This window comes from Glycine soja, chromosome 14 (genome assembly GCF_004193775.1).
Source record: "Glycine soja cultivar W05 chromosome 14, ASM419377v2, whole genome shotgun sequence".
Taxonomy (NCBI): Eukaryota; Viridiplantae; Streptophyta; class Magnoliopsida; order Fabales; family Fabaceae; genus Glycine; species Glycine soja.
Window position 1 is genome coordinate 34359190 of NC_041015.1, and position 18022 is coordinate 34377211.

General features: G+C 35.4%; 1 protein-coding gene and 1 pseudogene across 1 annotated transcript; one reads left to right on the forward strand and one right to left on the reverse strand.

Annotated features, from left to right (window-relative positions):
• Positions 1–1883: 1883 nt before the first annotated feature.
• Positions 1884–3165, forward strand: LOC114384551 (annotated as a pseudogene).
• LOC114384550 (transcriptional corepressor SEUSS-like) lies at positions 3028–15076 on the reverse strand. The gene is made up of 10 exons (XM_028344243.1): positions 14644–15076; positions 13006–14276; positions 12794–12913; positions 12469–12517; positions 12096–12310; positions 11907–11975; positions 11061–11158; positions 10273–10366; positions 9798–9867; positions 3028–4684 (listed from the first exon to the last, which is right to left on the reverse strand). Exons 2-10 carry the CDS (start codon positions 14059–14061, stop codon positions 3708–3710), a joined length of 2748 nt encoding a protein of 915 aa, XP_028200044.1. The 5' UTR covers positions 14062–14276; positions 14644–15076; the 3' UTR covers positions 3028–3707.
• Between the last annotated feature and the right edge of the window lie 2946 nt (positions 15077–18022).

Sequence of the window (18022 nt, forward strand, 5' to 3'; positions counted from 1 at the left end):
ACAATATTAACCTAATGTTTGACATGGATACACAACAAAATAAGCCAAAGAGGAAACTTCAATTGCAACTTCCAAATAACAACCAAAATAAAAAGAAGTCTGAACTACTTGTAAGCAACCAAATCTATCCAACTTGCTTATGTTTTCCTAATGTTGGCCTGATGTTGGCTCCAAAATCAGTCGTGGAAATCTAGCTGGACTCACCAACCAATAGACCAGGTTGGAACTGGCCAGAAATGACATTGCTAAATTCTGCAAATATGTATTTTTTGAAAGGCAGACCATCCAATTCACACTGCCTAACAACGGTAACTCCAGTAAACGCCAATTTATATGCGTGATCACAAACTTTGTATTGGCCATCATTCTTGATGACCCTAAAATTGTGCATGACATAAGTACAATTTCCTTCAAGTCCATTTTCCAAGCCTTTAACTGGTCTTGCTTACAAACAACATGGATTTCATCACCCTGGGCATGGGCAAAATATATAACTAACAGGTAGAAAGGTAGACAAATGAAAAAAAAAACCCACAAAATGAAAGCATACATTGGAGTCAACCATAATCATCTCAGCTTGTTTAGACTTGTCTGCCACACCAACAAACCAAAGATCAATGATCCTCATAGCAAGTTTAAGAGTTTCTTTTGATCCATCAATGGTTTTGAAATACCATTTTATTTGCTCGTGTGTGCCTGAAGAAATCAAAAGGAAGAAACAAAAAGTGGAAAACTCTGAGTAAAATGCATGACAACAGTAACGAAACACAAAATGGGAAACTTAAGCAGCAAGAAACAAAAGCAAAACCTCGTGTGGCAAAGACAAAATGGAAAACCTCAGCAACTGAAAAATACAACAGGAAACAGCAAAAACAACAAGTGATGCTGGAACAGACAGAGCACAAAAATGAAGAAGAAAGAAAGGAAACGAAGGAAGCAGGTAGAAGTTGGTGAGGAAATGTCGCAAACGCAGGAAGCAAGTTTATTTGGTGAGGAAACGACGGGAGAAGGCTGGAGAAGAAGGCACGTGGAGCAACCAACAGAGGATGCAAGCCTCACGCGGAAATGTCCAAAAAGCCAACAAAAGTGCCACATGTCAAGATATTAAGCATGGGCATAATAGGAATTTCATAGGCATTCCCATTTATAAGACTTTATATAGATAGTATATTTCTATTTATATTACTCACCGTACCAAAAGAAAGGAATAATGCTCGATAAAATTAACTGTTTGATAAAATTATATGTTAAATAAGATAAAATATAAATTATATAAATAGAAATATTTATGTAATATATTTATACAAATTTTAATTTGATTTTTTTATAAAAATATATTTTGTAGTATTTACAATTTTAGAATTAAATTAATTTTAAACACTTGTAGCTTTTATTTACAATTTATCCAAAAAAAACTAGATAAACTTATTATATATCACAGTTAATATTATATATAATTAAAAGGTAAAAATGAGAAAATCATACCATATTTAAAAAAATGAAAAAAAAATATAATTTTACCTTAAATAGAAAATAGAAAGGGTTAAAAAAATCTAATAAATGTTCAAAATAAATAAATAAATATAAAAAAGTAGAAGTAAGAAGTTAGTACAAAGTACTACGTCAAACAGCGTATAAAAACATTAAAAGTTATTACAAAAATTCGTGAAAAAAAAGTTAAGACCTAACTGAAATATTTTAAAAAACATATTCAATAATACCTGGTGGATTGGAACGTTATTTGAATCTAAACAGATGAAAATTTTCTACTTCCCTAAATTTACGAGTCAATAATACGTGGGGACTTCCTCCTCACTACTCTATCTGTGCAGTTACACCCCACCCCTCCTCCTCTGCTTACTGATTCCTTTAATGATTGATTGTTTTTGGTGGGGACAAAATAAGTTTCAAAACATCAACGACAACCATTTGAATTTGAGCCTTCTCAGAACCTTAGAATCTTCACAGATTAATATCCACTTTAAGAAACAGTGTCTTATCCACAACTCAAGGAAAGCTACATTGCCTTCTCCATATTTCAGCTAGGTTGTGTAACTGTGAAGCAGATCATGGCCTTGGAGAACTGTGTGGCAGTCACCACAGTAGGAACAAGTGCTAGACCTCAATGTCTTCATCCATTCAGCAAAAGGGAAAAGCTTGTTTTCCCCACTTTCAGAGGATTTAAGAAATCTTTGACAAAAACAGTTTTAACAAACTCATCTCCTCTTTATTCTGCTGCTGGTCAAAGAAATCTCGTTTTATCTGCAATGCTCGTGAAGCAGTAGATGAAGGTAACCCAGCACTCTGATGATTGTTTCGTTTATATTTTTCACTCAAAAAGGTTTTTTTTTCCCAGTTTAACTCCCCATAACAGAATATCTAATAAACGGTCATTTAAAGAACTGTCTATCAATTAGAAATTAGTTTAACTTCTAAGGACTTAATGTAAAAGTTAACAAACTTATCATAAATGTTAGATTATTATTGGATGATAATATAAAAACTCTTTATAGGGGGGCGGGGGGAATCATTGTACAAAACTCATATCGGTCATTTAACATTTTGCACCCAAATATTATATCCTTGAGTGATGAATAGTTGAATATCCTTTACCTTGTGTTGAATTTATGATTTTTATTTTGCCATAAAGCAATCTAGGTAGTAGTAAGTGGCTGGCCCTATTTTGCAGTGCGAGCTGTGACAGATTCAAGCTGGAATAACATTGTCATTGCAAGTGAGACCCCATTGCACCATGGTGTGGTCCATACAGGATGATAGCCCCTGCCATTGATGAGTTGGCGAAAGAGTATGCTGGAAAAATTGCATGCTTCAAGCTTAACACTGATGACTGTCCCAACATAGCCACAGAGTATGGAATCAGAAGCATAGCAACTGTTCTGCTCTTCAAAAATGGAGAAAAGAAAGCGTAATTGGTGCAGTTCCCAAGTCCACCTTGTCCGCAGCAGTGGATAAATATGTTGATGTCTAAAACTGGAAAGGAAAAAAAATGTTATAATAAGGAAACGCTTGATCATAAATTATAGACCATCTTTCATTTTATGGTTTTCAACACTTCAAAAAAGTACTTTGTTGTATCCACATCTTTTATAACATTTTGTAAAGATTACATTGTATAAATTCCCGATGGAGGGAAATCTTCAGTCCTTCTTCTCTTCTCTGTTGTTCCTTCTGCCATCCATTGCAATTCACTTCCCATTTTCGATTACTGAACCAATAATTTATCTTGCAATGTTAATTTGAAACCATAACTCCAGGTTTGTGAGTAAATTGAAATTCCAATGTCTTCATGGGCCTTTCTAGCTCAAGTATAAACTCTACAGGGAAAAGAAATGCCAAACATGGTGCCAGACTTGTCCACTGCCAACGCACATAGCTACATGTTCCTAATCACTTGCAGTTTCCAGCCCAAAGCATCAACTTTCTTGCATGTGTAAGGGAAAAGTTTGTGAATGCCATCGAGATATTTAAAAAATACAAAAATTAAAAGTTACATTTGAATTCAAAAGAAAAATCAGCCCCAGCAGCCAGCCAACAAATTTTCAATTTTTTTATATATAAAATAACATATTAGTACAAAGACCTATCACTAACCGATTGCATTCTGCCATCTCCAGGGGGCCAAAGGCAATTCTAGCATTTCTCATGCTGCACAAGCAGCGGCTCAAGAAATAAGATTACAAAGGCTCTCATGGAGACGGTTTCCAATCAAATTGAAGATTACTAAAGCCATTTACTCCTCCTAGCCCACTAAGTAGTTGGCTTGACAGATCCTGTTGATGATTCATAACTTGATCTCGCGCAAGAGATGCCATTCCTCCCCTTCCATTCATGATTGAATTATGTCCCATTACAGGTCTCATTCCATTGGTCATACCAGATGGACCAAGACCCATTGTGCCATATCCACCAACCCCAACACCTGAATTACTACTGTTCACAGCCCCATTACCCGCCAGGCCACTGCCACTGTTGAGCCCTGTACTGTTACTCCCTGGTAGAATCCCGTTTACATTCTTCATGTCATTTCCAAGCAAACCAGTGCCAGCCATTCCACCTGGGCCATTCATCTGGGAAGAAATCATCATCTCATGAATGATTTTCTGGACTGAGCTCTGGGCATCGCTAGGGTCAGCTTCAGCAGGAAGAGATGTCTGCTGTTGTTGCAAGGTAATATTAGCTGGTGAGTTTGCTGTACCCATGTGGTTTGCAGAAGTTATGGCAGGGTGAGATGTTTGTGGGTTGTTAGATGAGGATGGTGTCGGTGATTGAAAAGGGGATTGATTTGGCTGCGCTTGTGGTACATTACCAGAGGAACCTGGGGATGGAATTTGAACAGAACTACCTCCATAAGGGCTGCTTGCATTGTTCATTGAATTTTGTCTAGAATTCATAGAATTCTGGTGGAGAAGTCCAACAATGGTGCTTGTGGTGTTTGATGCAGATGCAGATGCTGCATTGACGGAATTATTTACACTTGTCACACCATTGCTAGAAGCAATTTGCATAGCAGCAGTTTGCACAGAGTTTTGATCACCATTAGAAGTATGGGGCACCATATGCTGGGGTGGCTGTGACTGCTGCTGTAATTGATCTTCAGACTGTTGTGCCTGACTATGAAGTCCAGATGAACCACTTGTTCTACGAGGGAATTTAGCTAAGCTATCTGAGAAAATGCAACAAAAAGAAACATTCTGTTATCAGTATATTATTACAATCAAATTATTCATTAAAAAACAAATACCCGATTTTAATTTTGAGTCCCTGACAAAATTTTTCATTGTTCCAAGTCCCTGATATATTAAAAGTTTTGTTTGGGATCCTTGTCATCATTTAGTGATGGTGTGGCACCATCTCAACAGCTCTTCCAATATATATCAGTCATTGGAATGATGTCATGTCATCACTTAATTGGCGGTAGGGGCCCAAAACAAAACTTTTAATATATTAGAGACTCAGAACAACAAAAAACTTATCAAGGACCCAAAACAAAAATCGAGTATATATAAAGCACCTAAAAGTTATTTAAGCCATCAAAAAAACATCCGCATTCTATGGAAAGAGTTTGTGCACATTTTCCCAAGTTCCAAGCAACAAAAGAGATGCATACTTTTACTTACTAACTTTTTACGGTGTTGGTTAGAGGGAAATGGAAAGGAGGGGAGAAAAAAATAAGGAGGCCAAAATCCCTCCCGTCCCATTTTTGTCTCCTCTCCTTGTTTGAGGAATCTAAAGGGGAGGCAAAATGCTTCAAGTTAACAAACAGTTATGACTAAAGTATCCTTAGTTTGAATACTTGAGCTTAATGGTTTTATTTGTTTATTATAAAAGTATACTAGTAAATATTTATCTCCCCCCCCCCCCCCACACACACACATCCAAAACAAATTATAAATAAAAAAATCTCTTCTTCCCTTGGAACCAAACAAACAATTATCTCAGTAAAGAATGGTTTCACTAAGAGCTCTTACCATCTGCCAACCAATATGTGAAGCACTAAAGACTTGAGAAATTGTATCAACACAAGGCACAGTTCGGCAATTAAAAACACAAGCATATTTTCCCAAAATCAGAAAAAGGAATCATGGCAACATACGTGATGTTAGGATATATCGAAAATACACAATAGTATCTTGATTATATCGTCAGAATAATTTAGAGTATCTTAGATTAGTTTTCATATTTCCTAATATAAAATGATTAAACAATTTGTTACTTTATTTAGGATTATGGTCTAGTAAATAAACAGGGTTAGTGCTTTATGTTTTTCATCATATTAATCAATAATAATATCAATCCCAGAATATTCAATCTCTTTTATCTCCTTTTTCTCCCTCTATACCTAAAATCCTATAATTTCAGTATGGTATGGTATTAGAGCAGTACCATCTTTGGAGACCTTCAATATTCTGCTGCCAAGTTTCCTAAAATCAAGAGCCTTTTTTTAAAATAAATCTAGAATTCTAGATCGGTCTGACCCTGATGATCTCAGTCAGATGTGGTTGGACCCACCGATGTTTGTTCCATATGTGATCTAGCCCATAGTTTTTAATAACAAGTGACATCAGCACTATCCTGTTGTCGTGTTGCACCAGCCCGTTGCAGCTGAAGCGGTGCTTTTCATGGCCAAAATTGCATCCATTATCAGTGCTATTACTTTCACATGTCCAAGACATTTCTTTTCCTCAACATCAAAGACCCTCCTCTTTGCCCCTGAAAGCATTGTTGCTTCATGGGTTTGTAGGGGGGGGGGGCAAATTCAACTTGCCCATCCTAGTAAACTGACCTGTTTTTGTTCATTTCTCTCCTTTTCTCATCACTTCTTTGCACCGTAGTCTCTGTTCTGTGGTTCTGCCTTGCTCATACAAATCTGACTAGCCTTGCTCTGTTCTGTAGCACCAATATTGATCCCTTGTGTTTCTGAAACATGACCTACTTTTCTCTGGCACCATCTCTGGTAATTTCTGACGTTTTCCAGCACCTTCCTGTCATTTCTGGCCTTGCTCTGTTGTTTCTATTCAGTTCCCTCTCACTGTCCCCAGCTCTCACATATTGTTTTGCTCTTCCATTTTGTTGCAGTAAATGCTCTTTACTCTCTCACAGGTCCTTCATGATTTCATCTCTGTTCTCTATCGGCAGCATATGAATGTCTCTAAGTTCGGGTAATTTTGTTTTACTTTTGAGCTCATGCATGAATGTGTATGAAATTATGAATTATTTAACTTGCATCTAAAATTTCAAAATAGCAGTCATCCCGCTATAGCGATTTTGGGTTGGCCATTCTGCACCACTATCCGGAATTGATAACTATGATCTAGCCCCAATCTCAGTCCCAGGTGCAGCCTGGTCTTTGTCTCAAACCCAGTTTCAAACACACGATTTTGGGTTGGCCATCTGCCAGTTTATGTTCCAGATGCATTTCTCACTGACTTTTATCTCAAACCCAGTCGGGCCTTCCAAATGTGTGACTTTAGATACTCGCCTCATCTCCACTCCAAAACTATTTGATGTTTGTCACAAGGTTCTTTTGCAGCACCAATCATTCCATTGATCTTTTTAGTCATACTATAACACATCATATCAAATAAAGTCAATATCAATAATCTCAGTGTATTTGGTCTCTTATTTCCTATTCCTCTCTCTATACCTAAATCCCTATAGTTTTAACACATGCAATGTATCAGTTCACACTTGCATAAATTAAAAAAAAAATCCAAATAATGATCATAAGTGACGCACATGGACTGACATGCAAGACATTATATGCATGCTTCAATTACTCTCTATATTGTTTCTTGCAGTATTTTTGCCCATAAAACACAGCCTCAATGTTGCTGCAATTGTGATGTGATCCCAATGTTCTATTCCATTCTGTTGGGCCCATTCTACTAATCTTAGAAAATCATTTCCCTTTTCAGAGTTCATTATTCTACTCATTAATCAGTTGGGATTGATCCATGAATTTAGAAAAAGAACTCGGCCACTTCTGTTTTGTATAATCCATCATCACTAAGATCCACTCCTTAGCCTAACTTTGTTGGGCTTGGCCTATGAGTAAAATACTGCTCTGCATTGATCATCCACCAACAGTTCCCCCACAGCTCCAAGGGATTTCTTCCTAATTTGTAGAACTTCAAAGGTTTTTGCACCTCCCCAATGCCAAAGGCTTCAATTCTCTCACAAATGACAAGATGTACTGTCTCTTCCCTCCCCGTATTTCTTCAACCAACTAAAACAGCTAATTAACTAGCATAACTAACTAACTCCCTCATTAACAAGTACTAACAAACGCTAAGTGATAACTACTACTAACAGCCACATCACAAAAGCTAGTTGTAGTAGTTGGAGAGCCCAAAGCCTTATAAACCCCACACTAGAATCTCATACTTCCAATGCGGAATTCAAGTCTCACACCTTGCAATTGGATCCTAACATCCCACCCCGCTTTTCAGCCCTGGTGCTCATGCAGGTTGGCTGTGCACTAGCCTTTTGACTAGTCTTAGGCGAACACTGCAATGCTGGTGTCACCACCACCTCCTCTCGTTTGCAGCTGAGACACACGTGTTTGATACCAATTGATAAGAACCTTGGGAGAGTCTCACCACAAAAGCTAGCTGTTGTAGACTTGTAGTTGGAGAGCCTAAAGCCTTACCTACACTAGAATCCCATAATCCAATGTGAAACTCAAGTCCCATACCTTGCAATTGGATCCTAACGGTCTGCCACTAGTATCACCATTTGATACTAGGCATTTTTAATTTGGAAGTCAACATAGTTATCATAGGGACATAATGACATCTGACAATGAGGGCCATTTAGTTTGGAAATTATAGAAACCTGTATATTTAGTTATAATAGTTGGGACAATGCTGAATTAATTTACTAAGAAACTAAAGGGACTAAACAAATAATTTAACCCAACATAAACTGATAAATGTAAAGGCATTGAGGCTTCCCACATCCATATAAAGCAGTGTTGTCAATACCGGATCACGGAAAATCGTGAAAAGCTGAAAATCCGCTATAGAATATAGTGGATAGCGTCACAGCCAAATAGCGGAAGCCGCATAGCGGTTGAAATAGAATATATATATAACAATTAAATATGTATAAAAAAAAAGCATGCTATATGCAAATAAAAATAAGCTGGACAAACATTAACATAATATTCTCCTCAAAAGTTAAATCCTTCAAATATCCCCATAATTCTTCTCTAACTTCTTTGGGACATTTGGCACAAGCTGCAACATTCCCTGGCTTTGCCATCAAGTGTTCTTTTACTCTAGTAATTCCAACTTTTGTAACCTTGCCACAGAAATTGCACATGCAACTATTTCCTTGTCCTCAAGTACAATATTTCCATCCAGGATCAGTGCTAGGAGGATTTGATGATCCCTCATTTGCCATACAGTGATTTTTAAAAAATCAGAATAATAAGAAGGTCGGGTATAAGAGAGATGACATAGACAAAGAAGAAGGGGGAGTATCAAACAAAAGAAAGAAAAAAAAGTTACCTGTAAAAAAACAGAGGCACTGGACAAAGAAGAAGGCTGGAAAATTTTCGTAGGGATAGGTTTGCGTGGTGACTAAGAATCAGAGGAAATGCTATGAGGCTCTAGAATGGTCTGGAAAATTGAAAACTTGTGTGAAGTAGAAGTCAAAATGCTACTGTTGGGCTTATAAGAAGAAAGCCCAAATCCATGAGTAAAAAGTAAAAAGAATAGTGTAAAAACATAAAATTTGATTATGATGTTTTAAAAACCAATCATGTAAACTTTTAAAAACCCACGCAACTACTGCACATGAGTTTTAACAAAGCTAAAAGCCTTGTCTGCAAGCCCAAAACAACTCTGAAGTACCTGACCTGAATCTGCAGCCCGCACCTGACCCGGTTTCCTTTCTTTCAAAATGATGAACCCCAATTGTGCCGCAATGAGGTTCAACCTTGTCGGAAACCGACGACGCAACAGCCGCGATGCAATGAGGTTCCGTGACGCGTAAGACACCCGTGATTGTGATTTTTGCAGAGTCCACAACGTGATGCCATTGCAATTTCGTTTTCCCTAAAACTCGCTACGCTATAGCATGATAGTGCCGTGATAGCCGCTATTTGAAAACACTGATATAAAGCTCGTTGTTCAATTAGAAACGGTGACATTGCAACAGTATATGTGGATAAGATAGCTGGGGCCTTTTGATAAAATGATACAATTTCATATTCATATTCATGTACATGCAAACAAATGTGTTATAAAACAGTACAAAGGTCATTAACTTACCCATGGGACCAGTTCTGGTTTCTCTGCTATAATCTATCAAGTCTTTCATACTATTTACCACTTCTGATATCTGCAACATAAGAAAAAGAAAGGTTTGTGAAGTTAACTAAGCAGACCCTACTCAGTACTCAATAAAGTTTATCAGAAAACATATTCGATTGGTTCATAATTCCATAATTTTTCCAATACCTTTTTATTTACTTATCCATGGAAAATCTAAAAAGTAAGAAGAAAAAATCACTCTCTTTAGGTAGCACGTCCAAAAGTTATTAAAGGAAAACCTTTGAGAACCACCCTCCCAAAAATTACCAAAAAAATATTTAAAAAAAAAACACCATGAAAATATTAAAGGGCACATGAAAAAGAAAACTACATTTGTCAGTCTGTTCATATGCAGCACTCCAGCAGTTGAAATCACAATGGGATTCAACTTTATATATTAATATAGGACATGCCTCAACGAGTAGAACATTACCTGAAGGCACCGCACGTATCTCTTTGTATATCCTAAATCATTGACCAATGGAACTTCTAAAGCTTTTGCCAACTGACGGGCTGATGCAACAAACCTGGAAAAGTAGTAATGCAACATGTAAAATTAGGAAGAGGAAAACAGAGACTTGTTAAATCAAGTGAACATAATTAAGTTAGACCACAAGTACATCAGGAAGAAGTTGTATAAGTGGAAATAGGAAGGGGACATATCAGACACATCACTGAAGCCCAACTATGACAAGATGTGGAAAGACACGCTAATTTCCTAACGCAGCGCCTGAGTTTAGAAGTCACATAAAACCCAGGAAAAATATCTTTGAAAATTAAAAACTATATATATATATATATATATATATATATATATATATATATATATATATATATATAATTTTGGATGAAATCAAAATGGCTGCAATTCCTAAATTCTTTCAAGGACACATGCAATGGCAGGGGAGCACAGATAAAAACCATCTCCCATTAATTAGATGTATGAGTCAAGGATAGGTAGACTTTAAATAAGTCAAGTCATTTGTTCTTTCATTGCAACATAAACAAATTAAAAATAGGATTTTGTTAGAAACCACTATGAACACATTCAGAATGTAATAAAATCCAGTAACATATGAAGCAGAAAGTTACTAATAACAAACAAATAAAGTACAAGTTTCAAGAGCAGCAACAATTTTGCAGGTACATCATAACAATTTCGCAATAAGATCATTAATAAAATACTGTAGCTCATAAAGAATAAAGGGAAAATGGACTCACAGATTGCAATTATTTTGTAACTCTGGAACGGATAAATTGGGTGTTGCATTTTGAGTAAATGCCTGGTATTTTTGAGCAACTACTCCAAGTTGACTAACCTGCATACAACAATAGAGTACATATAAGAATAAATAATCATAATGCACAACACCCTGTCATTGTCATTGGAATCAATAATCAAAATATATAAGCAAGAATTACTCTATTAAAATCTCTAGAAATCATTCCTGGCAAAAAACAAAACTAGCAGCAAAACCAAGAATACATTTAGTGATGATTGGCAAACGATATTACCAAATAACAACTTCAAAACTTGCAAGTCACATGGCACAGAACCTCAAATGGGTTACAGGGTCAGAAGGAAATGTGGGCTCAACAATTGCCTCATGGGCCCAAAGTTTGGGAAGTTTACACCAGAAGGAATAGATGGAGAAGACCAAGAAGAATGACAAGCTGGCAATGAGTGAGAAAAAGGAGGGAATTAGTTACTGAATAGTGGAATATTGGAGAGAAGGGGAGTGAGGCTGGAGTATCCTAGCATAACATTTTGTTAGTTATGGGTAGGGGGCAGTAGCTCTCTAAAGGAGAAGAGCTCTAGGCAGTAGAGACCCTATTTTACAGAATTTTCCTTAATCTGAATAATACATTCAGCATCTTGTTTTTCCATTCTTGCTATATTTTTTCATTTCTAATACTGTGGAACTCAGTTTGTATCACACATATAAAGTCTGTTTAATTCTCAGCCAAAAATATCTGTTAGCCATCATAATAGAACATCTTGTATGCATATATTGATATATGATCAGGATATAAAGCCTCTCATAAATAAATTATTTAATCACCAACCTGAGGTATTAACAATCTTCTGGGGATGAGCTCTTCATGGCGTCGAGCACAAAATTCCCAAGAGCATATCTGAAAAGGAAATAACAAACAAAATATCAACCAACTATTTATTTGGATATAAAGACAATATCAACAATAATGTACACTGACTTTTAGTAAAAGCTAAAGGTAATTACTCCTATTCACAACCTTCAGGTCTGGAGAGAAAACTATTCGAAGTTGACCATCACGAACAACACGAAGTTGCTCAAAAACGCTTTCTTGTATTGCTTTTGCATAATCTAGAACAATCTGGCCAGAGGAATTATGATATTCCCGAGGCATGTCAACATAAAGTAGCTCTTCCAAAGTACCACTTTCATATTTTATTTTGAAAAGCCTGGGAAGAACCTCAGCAGTTGCTTCTGAAAACACAAAAAAACTTCAGGAGGAAGATAGTGCAGCATAATCATATTTTTAAACATCTGACATTTTAAAAAATTCATAACACTAACAGTAAGATAATAACAGACCAAAACTAAACTGGACAGAGTAAAACTGATAAATTACAAAAAGAACTTACCAAACCCACGCCCAGGTTTGCAATTACATATTTCACAGTGCCATACATCCTGAAAATATTTCAAAAGTCAATATGTTAGCGCCTTAAACTAATGCTTAGCTTCAGGAACTCAACATGGTTGCACCTTGATTCCCATAGAATTTCCAAGACAAACGTTGCTTGATACATAATAATATGGCAATAACAACATCAAAATTAAGATGCTAACAAAGGAAAATGGTACAATGGAGAATACTACAGACATTATTGAATAATCAAGAGACTAACTTAGATGAAGTTATCCAGGCATCAGAAATAGTTTATAAGGTTTTCTCTTGCAGCAGACCTGAGGGAAAACTCCAGTAGTTTGTCTGCCACTTCCATACATGGAAACACACCACTTCTTTTTGGCATTTGGAGCAAAATACTCAGCAACAAATTTCCTCCAGAATTCAATATTGTTATCCTGCATAAAATCAAGTGCAAATGCATCATCATAAGACAGAAGATATACATATTTAGATTTTAGAAAAACACAACATCAAGAATAATTATTACTTCAGGTCTATGTTGCTGCTGATACATGTAATGTGTCAGCCGCCTAGCACACATCCCGGGTTCATATGCTGGTTTCACAGGAGACCTCATAGGCATATTTTGCTGTTGAAACTGCTGTGATAGCGGGGACCGTTGTTGAGGCATTGTCTTCAGGAGTTGCTGCTGTTGCTGCTGATGTTGTTGATATTGCAAAAGTCTCTGCTGCTGCAAAAGATGATTCATCTGAGCAGCAGCAGCCTGAGAGGATTGCCTTGACATGTGGAGCAGTTGTTGCTGTTGTTGTTGTTGATGCTGCTGCTGCTGCTGTTGTTGCTGATGCAAAAACTGCTGATCATTATGCTGGGGCTCCAGTTTCACCGGTGCCATATTTCTCAATGTTTGAAGTTGTTGCGGTTCCAACTTCACCTGAGCAAGATTCCTTGACGGCAACTGCTGCTGGTGCCCAAACTGATCATTGTTTACCTGCGACTCCAACTTCACCTGCCCAACACCACCCATCCCTCCTCGAATGGACTGAAAATGCTGCTGCTGCTGCTGCTGAGCATTCAAAGGAGCAGAGAACTGTTGCATTGATGGCTGACTATGTTGTTGGAAATTCTGAGGTTCAAGTTGCTGCGAATGCTGTTGATCTGGCAACATCTGACTACCAGAAGCATTTGAAAACTGTTGACCCTGACCTTGACCAGATGAACCAGGGTTCATCAAATTTGATTGCAACTGATTGCCAAAATTCATTCCACTGCCAACACCAGATAGTGGATCCGCTTCCGCCCTAGCATCAATGCCTCCGCTGCGCTGGCTGTTCCCAGGGCCACCATGCCCTGAATTTGGAATTCCATTCGGGAAAGACTGATTCAGCAAGGAAGTCACATTAGACATATTCCCTAGCATATTCATGTTGTTAAACTGGTTTCGCTGCGCCACCAGCGAAGGGAACGAAGTTTGTGAAGGCACAGGGCCCCCTTGGCCCCCCAACATTCCCGAATTCGACCTCAAAAGAGACGGCGGCACAGGCTGGGCACCACCAATCGGCGTGGGTGGCCCAGGAGGCACCATTCTTTCACTATCACTGCCCCTTTCACAAACCTAAGCCCAACAATAATAATAACCACAGCCTAGTACACAAAACATGTCCACAAACAAACCCTCTAAATCTTAATCGACACAACGTTTCATTTCAACCCAAAAAACTCCTCCACACCCTCGCTGTGCCTCCAAAACAAACCCAAACACTGAAATGTGCACTCTTCAAACACCTTCCACATGAGTCTCTGCACAACACACCAATTTTCAGATCCAAGTCATTAACAACGGTCCACAGAATACCATAACATTTAAAAACAAATATAGTAATATAATAAATCACACTAATTAATAAAACCTTTAAAAAAAATTACCAAATTAGCTTCTTCCCCAACCAAGCCTCAAGTTCAATTAAAAAATAAATAAATAAATAAACAAGAAATAAAAGAAATTGAATTTAATCAAACTAAAATGCGCCGTTGAGTTAAAAAAAATTAAAATAAAAAAGATACAAAAAGAAGCGAAATAAGAAAAGGTCGATCGAGCCCTAGGTGAAGAGAATCAACGATCCATGACTCGGAAGAAAGAGAGTGAGTTGGACTCAGCGAGACCTACCGAGTTGAAACCGAAGAGAAAAACAGTGGTTAGAGAGAGAAAAAATGAAAAAAGAATTTGAATTGTGTGGAAGAATATGAAGAGTTGCTGAGTTGAGTTGAGTTGAGTTGAGCTGGTCCTTTGTTTTTAGGGTTTCTTCTTCTACTTCTTCTTCGGGGCTCTGTTCTGTTGAGGTCTTTTTAGAGAGAGAAAATAGAGAGAGAAGGGGAGAGAGAGAGTGGTCTGTTGCTGCGGACGTCAAGATAGCATTCGATCTGATTGAATTTGTTTGCTTCTCTCTTTTTTCTCTCTCCTTGTTTCCTTTCTTCCGTTTTCTGTTTCCTCTTTCTTTTGGGCACACTCGAGTCCAACCTTATTCTTCTTCCATCTCTCTCTGTTTTGCACATGAACCATGCGTTGCCGTCCATCGTCCTCATCATCCATCATTACAATAATTTTATTTCTATTTTCAGTTGGTGGTTGTGAATTTCTCATTTTAAGTATTTAAATGTAATTTCCAAAGTAATTGTGTTTGACAAAGGTGAAGTTGAATTAATTTTTAATTCAATTTAAAAACAGTTTTACATTCATATCAAAATTAAGAAAAAAGATTTTATAAATTTAATTTTTAATTTTAAAAAATATATTCTAATTATCACCATCATTCCATAATTGTTGTTACCATGACCTAATTTTTTTAAAAAATAAAAAATTAATTAAAACACAAAACTAAAACTAGTTTTGATTTTTAAAAATTTTAAAACTAAAAATCAGCAACTATCCCAAATGGGACCTAAGTTTTCTATTTGATAGATGTTTATTTTTATATAAAAACTTTATAATAAAGATAATATTCAAATATTTTTACATAATTATATCATGTATTATAGATAAATTGATAATGAATAAGTAAATACTTTTAAATATGTAAATTGTTTTGAATTTATAATAAATAATTTAAATTGTGATATTAACTATTTATGTTTTTAAAATTAAAATTAAATTTAAAGGTAAGTAGTAAAGAAAATGAATTATAATATATATATATATATATGCTAACTGTAACTTCTAAGAAACAATGTATTAAATATAAGTATAAGAAAAAGAAGAAAGATAATATTGGGAATGTCTAATTGTGAAAGTTAAAACAAAACAAATAAACTAGAAGAAAGTTGAATAGTGTGTTTGTATATTTAGAAGCTTTTTGCAAAAAACAAAGTTTTGAAATAAGTTTAAAATCTTTCATCCCAAGAAATAAGGTGAAGGGAAGAATACTAGAATTTTTATAGTAATTTACTCAAAGTTAAGTTATTGTATGGTTGCGGAAAATTATTGTGTAATAGTGCTATAGATAAGGAAAAATATATTTTGTGAATTAAGGTGATTAGTAATTAGAAGTGACTTACACATAAAGAAAAATTAATTTATACTAAGTTTTGACTTAAATTAAGTTTAATCAATCCAAGTCAAAGACTAGTTATCTAGTTAAACTTAGTCAAAGTAAGAGGAAGACATTCATTAATGACATGGTAGTAATTATGGCGAACTTTTGAATGAATATAAAACTAATTGTAACAAGTAAAATTAATTGTTTTGAAGTAATTAATGGTGTAAAGTTTTAATTAAGGAAATTAAATTTAATCAAAATAATTTTTAATTAATTAAACCCTAGAGTCACTAGTTAAAAATTAAATAATAAGAGTGCACATGATTAATGTTAATTAATTAACCATAAGCTAAGATTAAGAACCTTAGTACCATAAGCACTAAAATACCCTAACCCTAAGACAAATGGGCCCCACCAATTAGGGTTTAGGGGGTCCAAAACAAAAAAGAGAAGGACCCTACCCTAAGGAAGAGAGCGTGGACCTTGATTAAAAGAGAGGGAGGGATTCATTTTTTTATTCTCTCTTTCCTTTGTGTGTTATCTTCTCCTTTGTCTCTCTAGTATTTATGTTTGATAAAACTAGCTTATAAACTATCTAAAATCAATAAGCTAAGAGTTGAAAAGTTAAAAATTAACTAAAAACTTATAAGTTAGTCGATTTAATTGAAATTATTTGATAAGACTACTTGATATGGTAACTGATAAATGACAAATGACGTAAAAAGACATATTTAATATTTTTAACATTTGAATTTTATTTCTAATAACTTATCATCTTAAAAAGTAGGATAATATTTTTTTATAATTTTCTTAAACATTTATTTTTCTATTTGTACAAGAAGAACTTAAGATGCATACGTCTCTCACTTGCATGACTATAAAAACATGATACAAATTAGATCGCCTAACTATGATTGGTAAAATTTAATCTCTTTTTGTTGAGGTTTCTAACCTTAAAGAATGATGTAGTGATAACAATTGACAAGTTAATTGTCATGTGCATGTATGAACATCAAATTCGATACAAGAGTTTTTCTAGACAACAAATAAAATATAAGAGGTTTTTAAAATTCAATAAAAGGGTAAAAAAAAAAATTTAAATAAAATAGTAAGAATAAAATTGAAAAGAACAAAAGTTAGTAGCTTATAAGCTAGTTTATTTTTCTTAAGCTAGTTTATGGAAAATAAGCTCATGTACCATTGGTTAAAGTAGTTTATAAGCTAGTCAAAGGAGCTTATAAGCTCCTCAAAGGCCTTGCCCTTAATCCCAAGTATAGTAAAGAGGACATCAAGAGCTACAAGAAAACCTATTTTTCTTCAAATTTGGAGTTGTGGTTACTAAGGTATGGGAGGGGTTTTCCCTTCTTCTCAAGCCTTTTTCTTATTTTTATGAAGTTCTTCTTCATACCCATCTAGAATGGAATTCTAAGTGTTGTGTATTTGGTGAAAAATCTATTTGTGCTTGAAAATGGTTATGTTTACACCTCTTGCAACGAAGAGTTTAGAAATTGTGAGGCATTTTTTGTGAGTTGTTTTGGTGATTTCAAACAGTAGCAATATGCTAATAGCTTCATGGAACATGTCCAAAAAGTCTCGTGAATTTTTAAGGTATTTTGATATTTTTAATGGAATTTATATTGAAAATTTCTAAATTTGCTCGAAGCTACTTTTTCCACAAAAAATAATGGTGTATTTTGGTGAAACGAGACCATTCCTATATGTTAATCATAATGAGGAGTGTGTCCATAAAAGCTCATGAATTTCTAAGTTGTTTGCTATTTTATTTTGATTTTTATGTCTATTTGAGTCAATTTGTCTTGTACTCTTATTTCATTAAAAAGTTGGTTTAAACTACATATTTCGGTGAGATAAATTATATTTCATGGTGTTAGAGCATTGTAGAGCATGTATGTAATTTCCCATAAAATTTCAAATTGTTTTACTATTTTATTTTAATTTTATACTGTGAAAAATGAAAAATGCCCAAAGGTTGAGCTGGTCGTAGCGTGTTTG

Excerpts from the sequence above, each read along its gene's own strand:
- LOC114384550 (XM_028344243.1), bottom strand. The coding sequence starts at position 14,061 with ATGGTGCCTCCTGGGCCACCCACGCCGATTGGTGGTGCCCAGCCTGTG. Across the intron at positions 12,311-12,468 it reads CAAACCTGGGCGTGGGTTTG|AAGCAACTGCTGAGGTTCTT; the intron begins GTAAGTTCTTTT and ends TTGTGTTTTCAG. Across the intron at positions 11,159-11,906 it reads GAAGATTGTTAATACCTCAG|GTTAGTCAACTTGGAGTAGT; the intron begins GTTGGTGATTAA and ends TGTTGTATGCAG.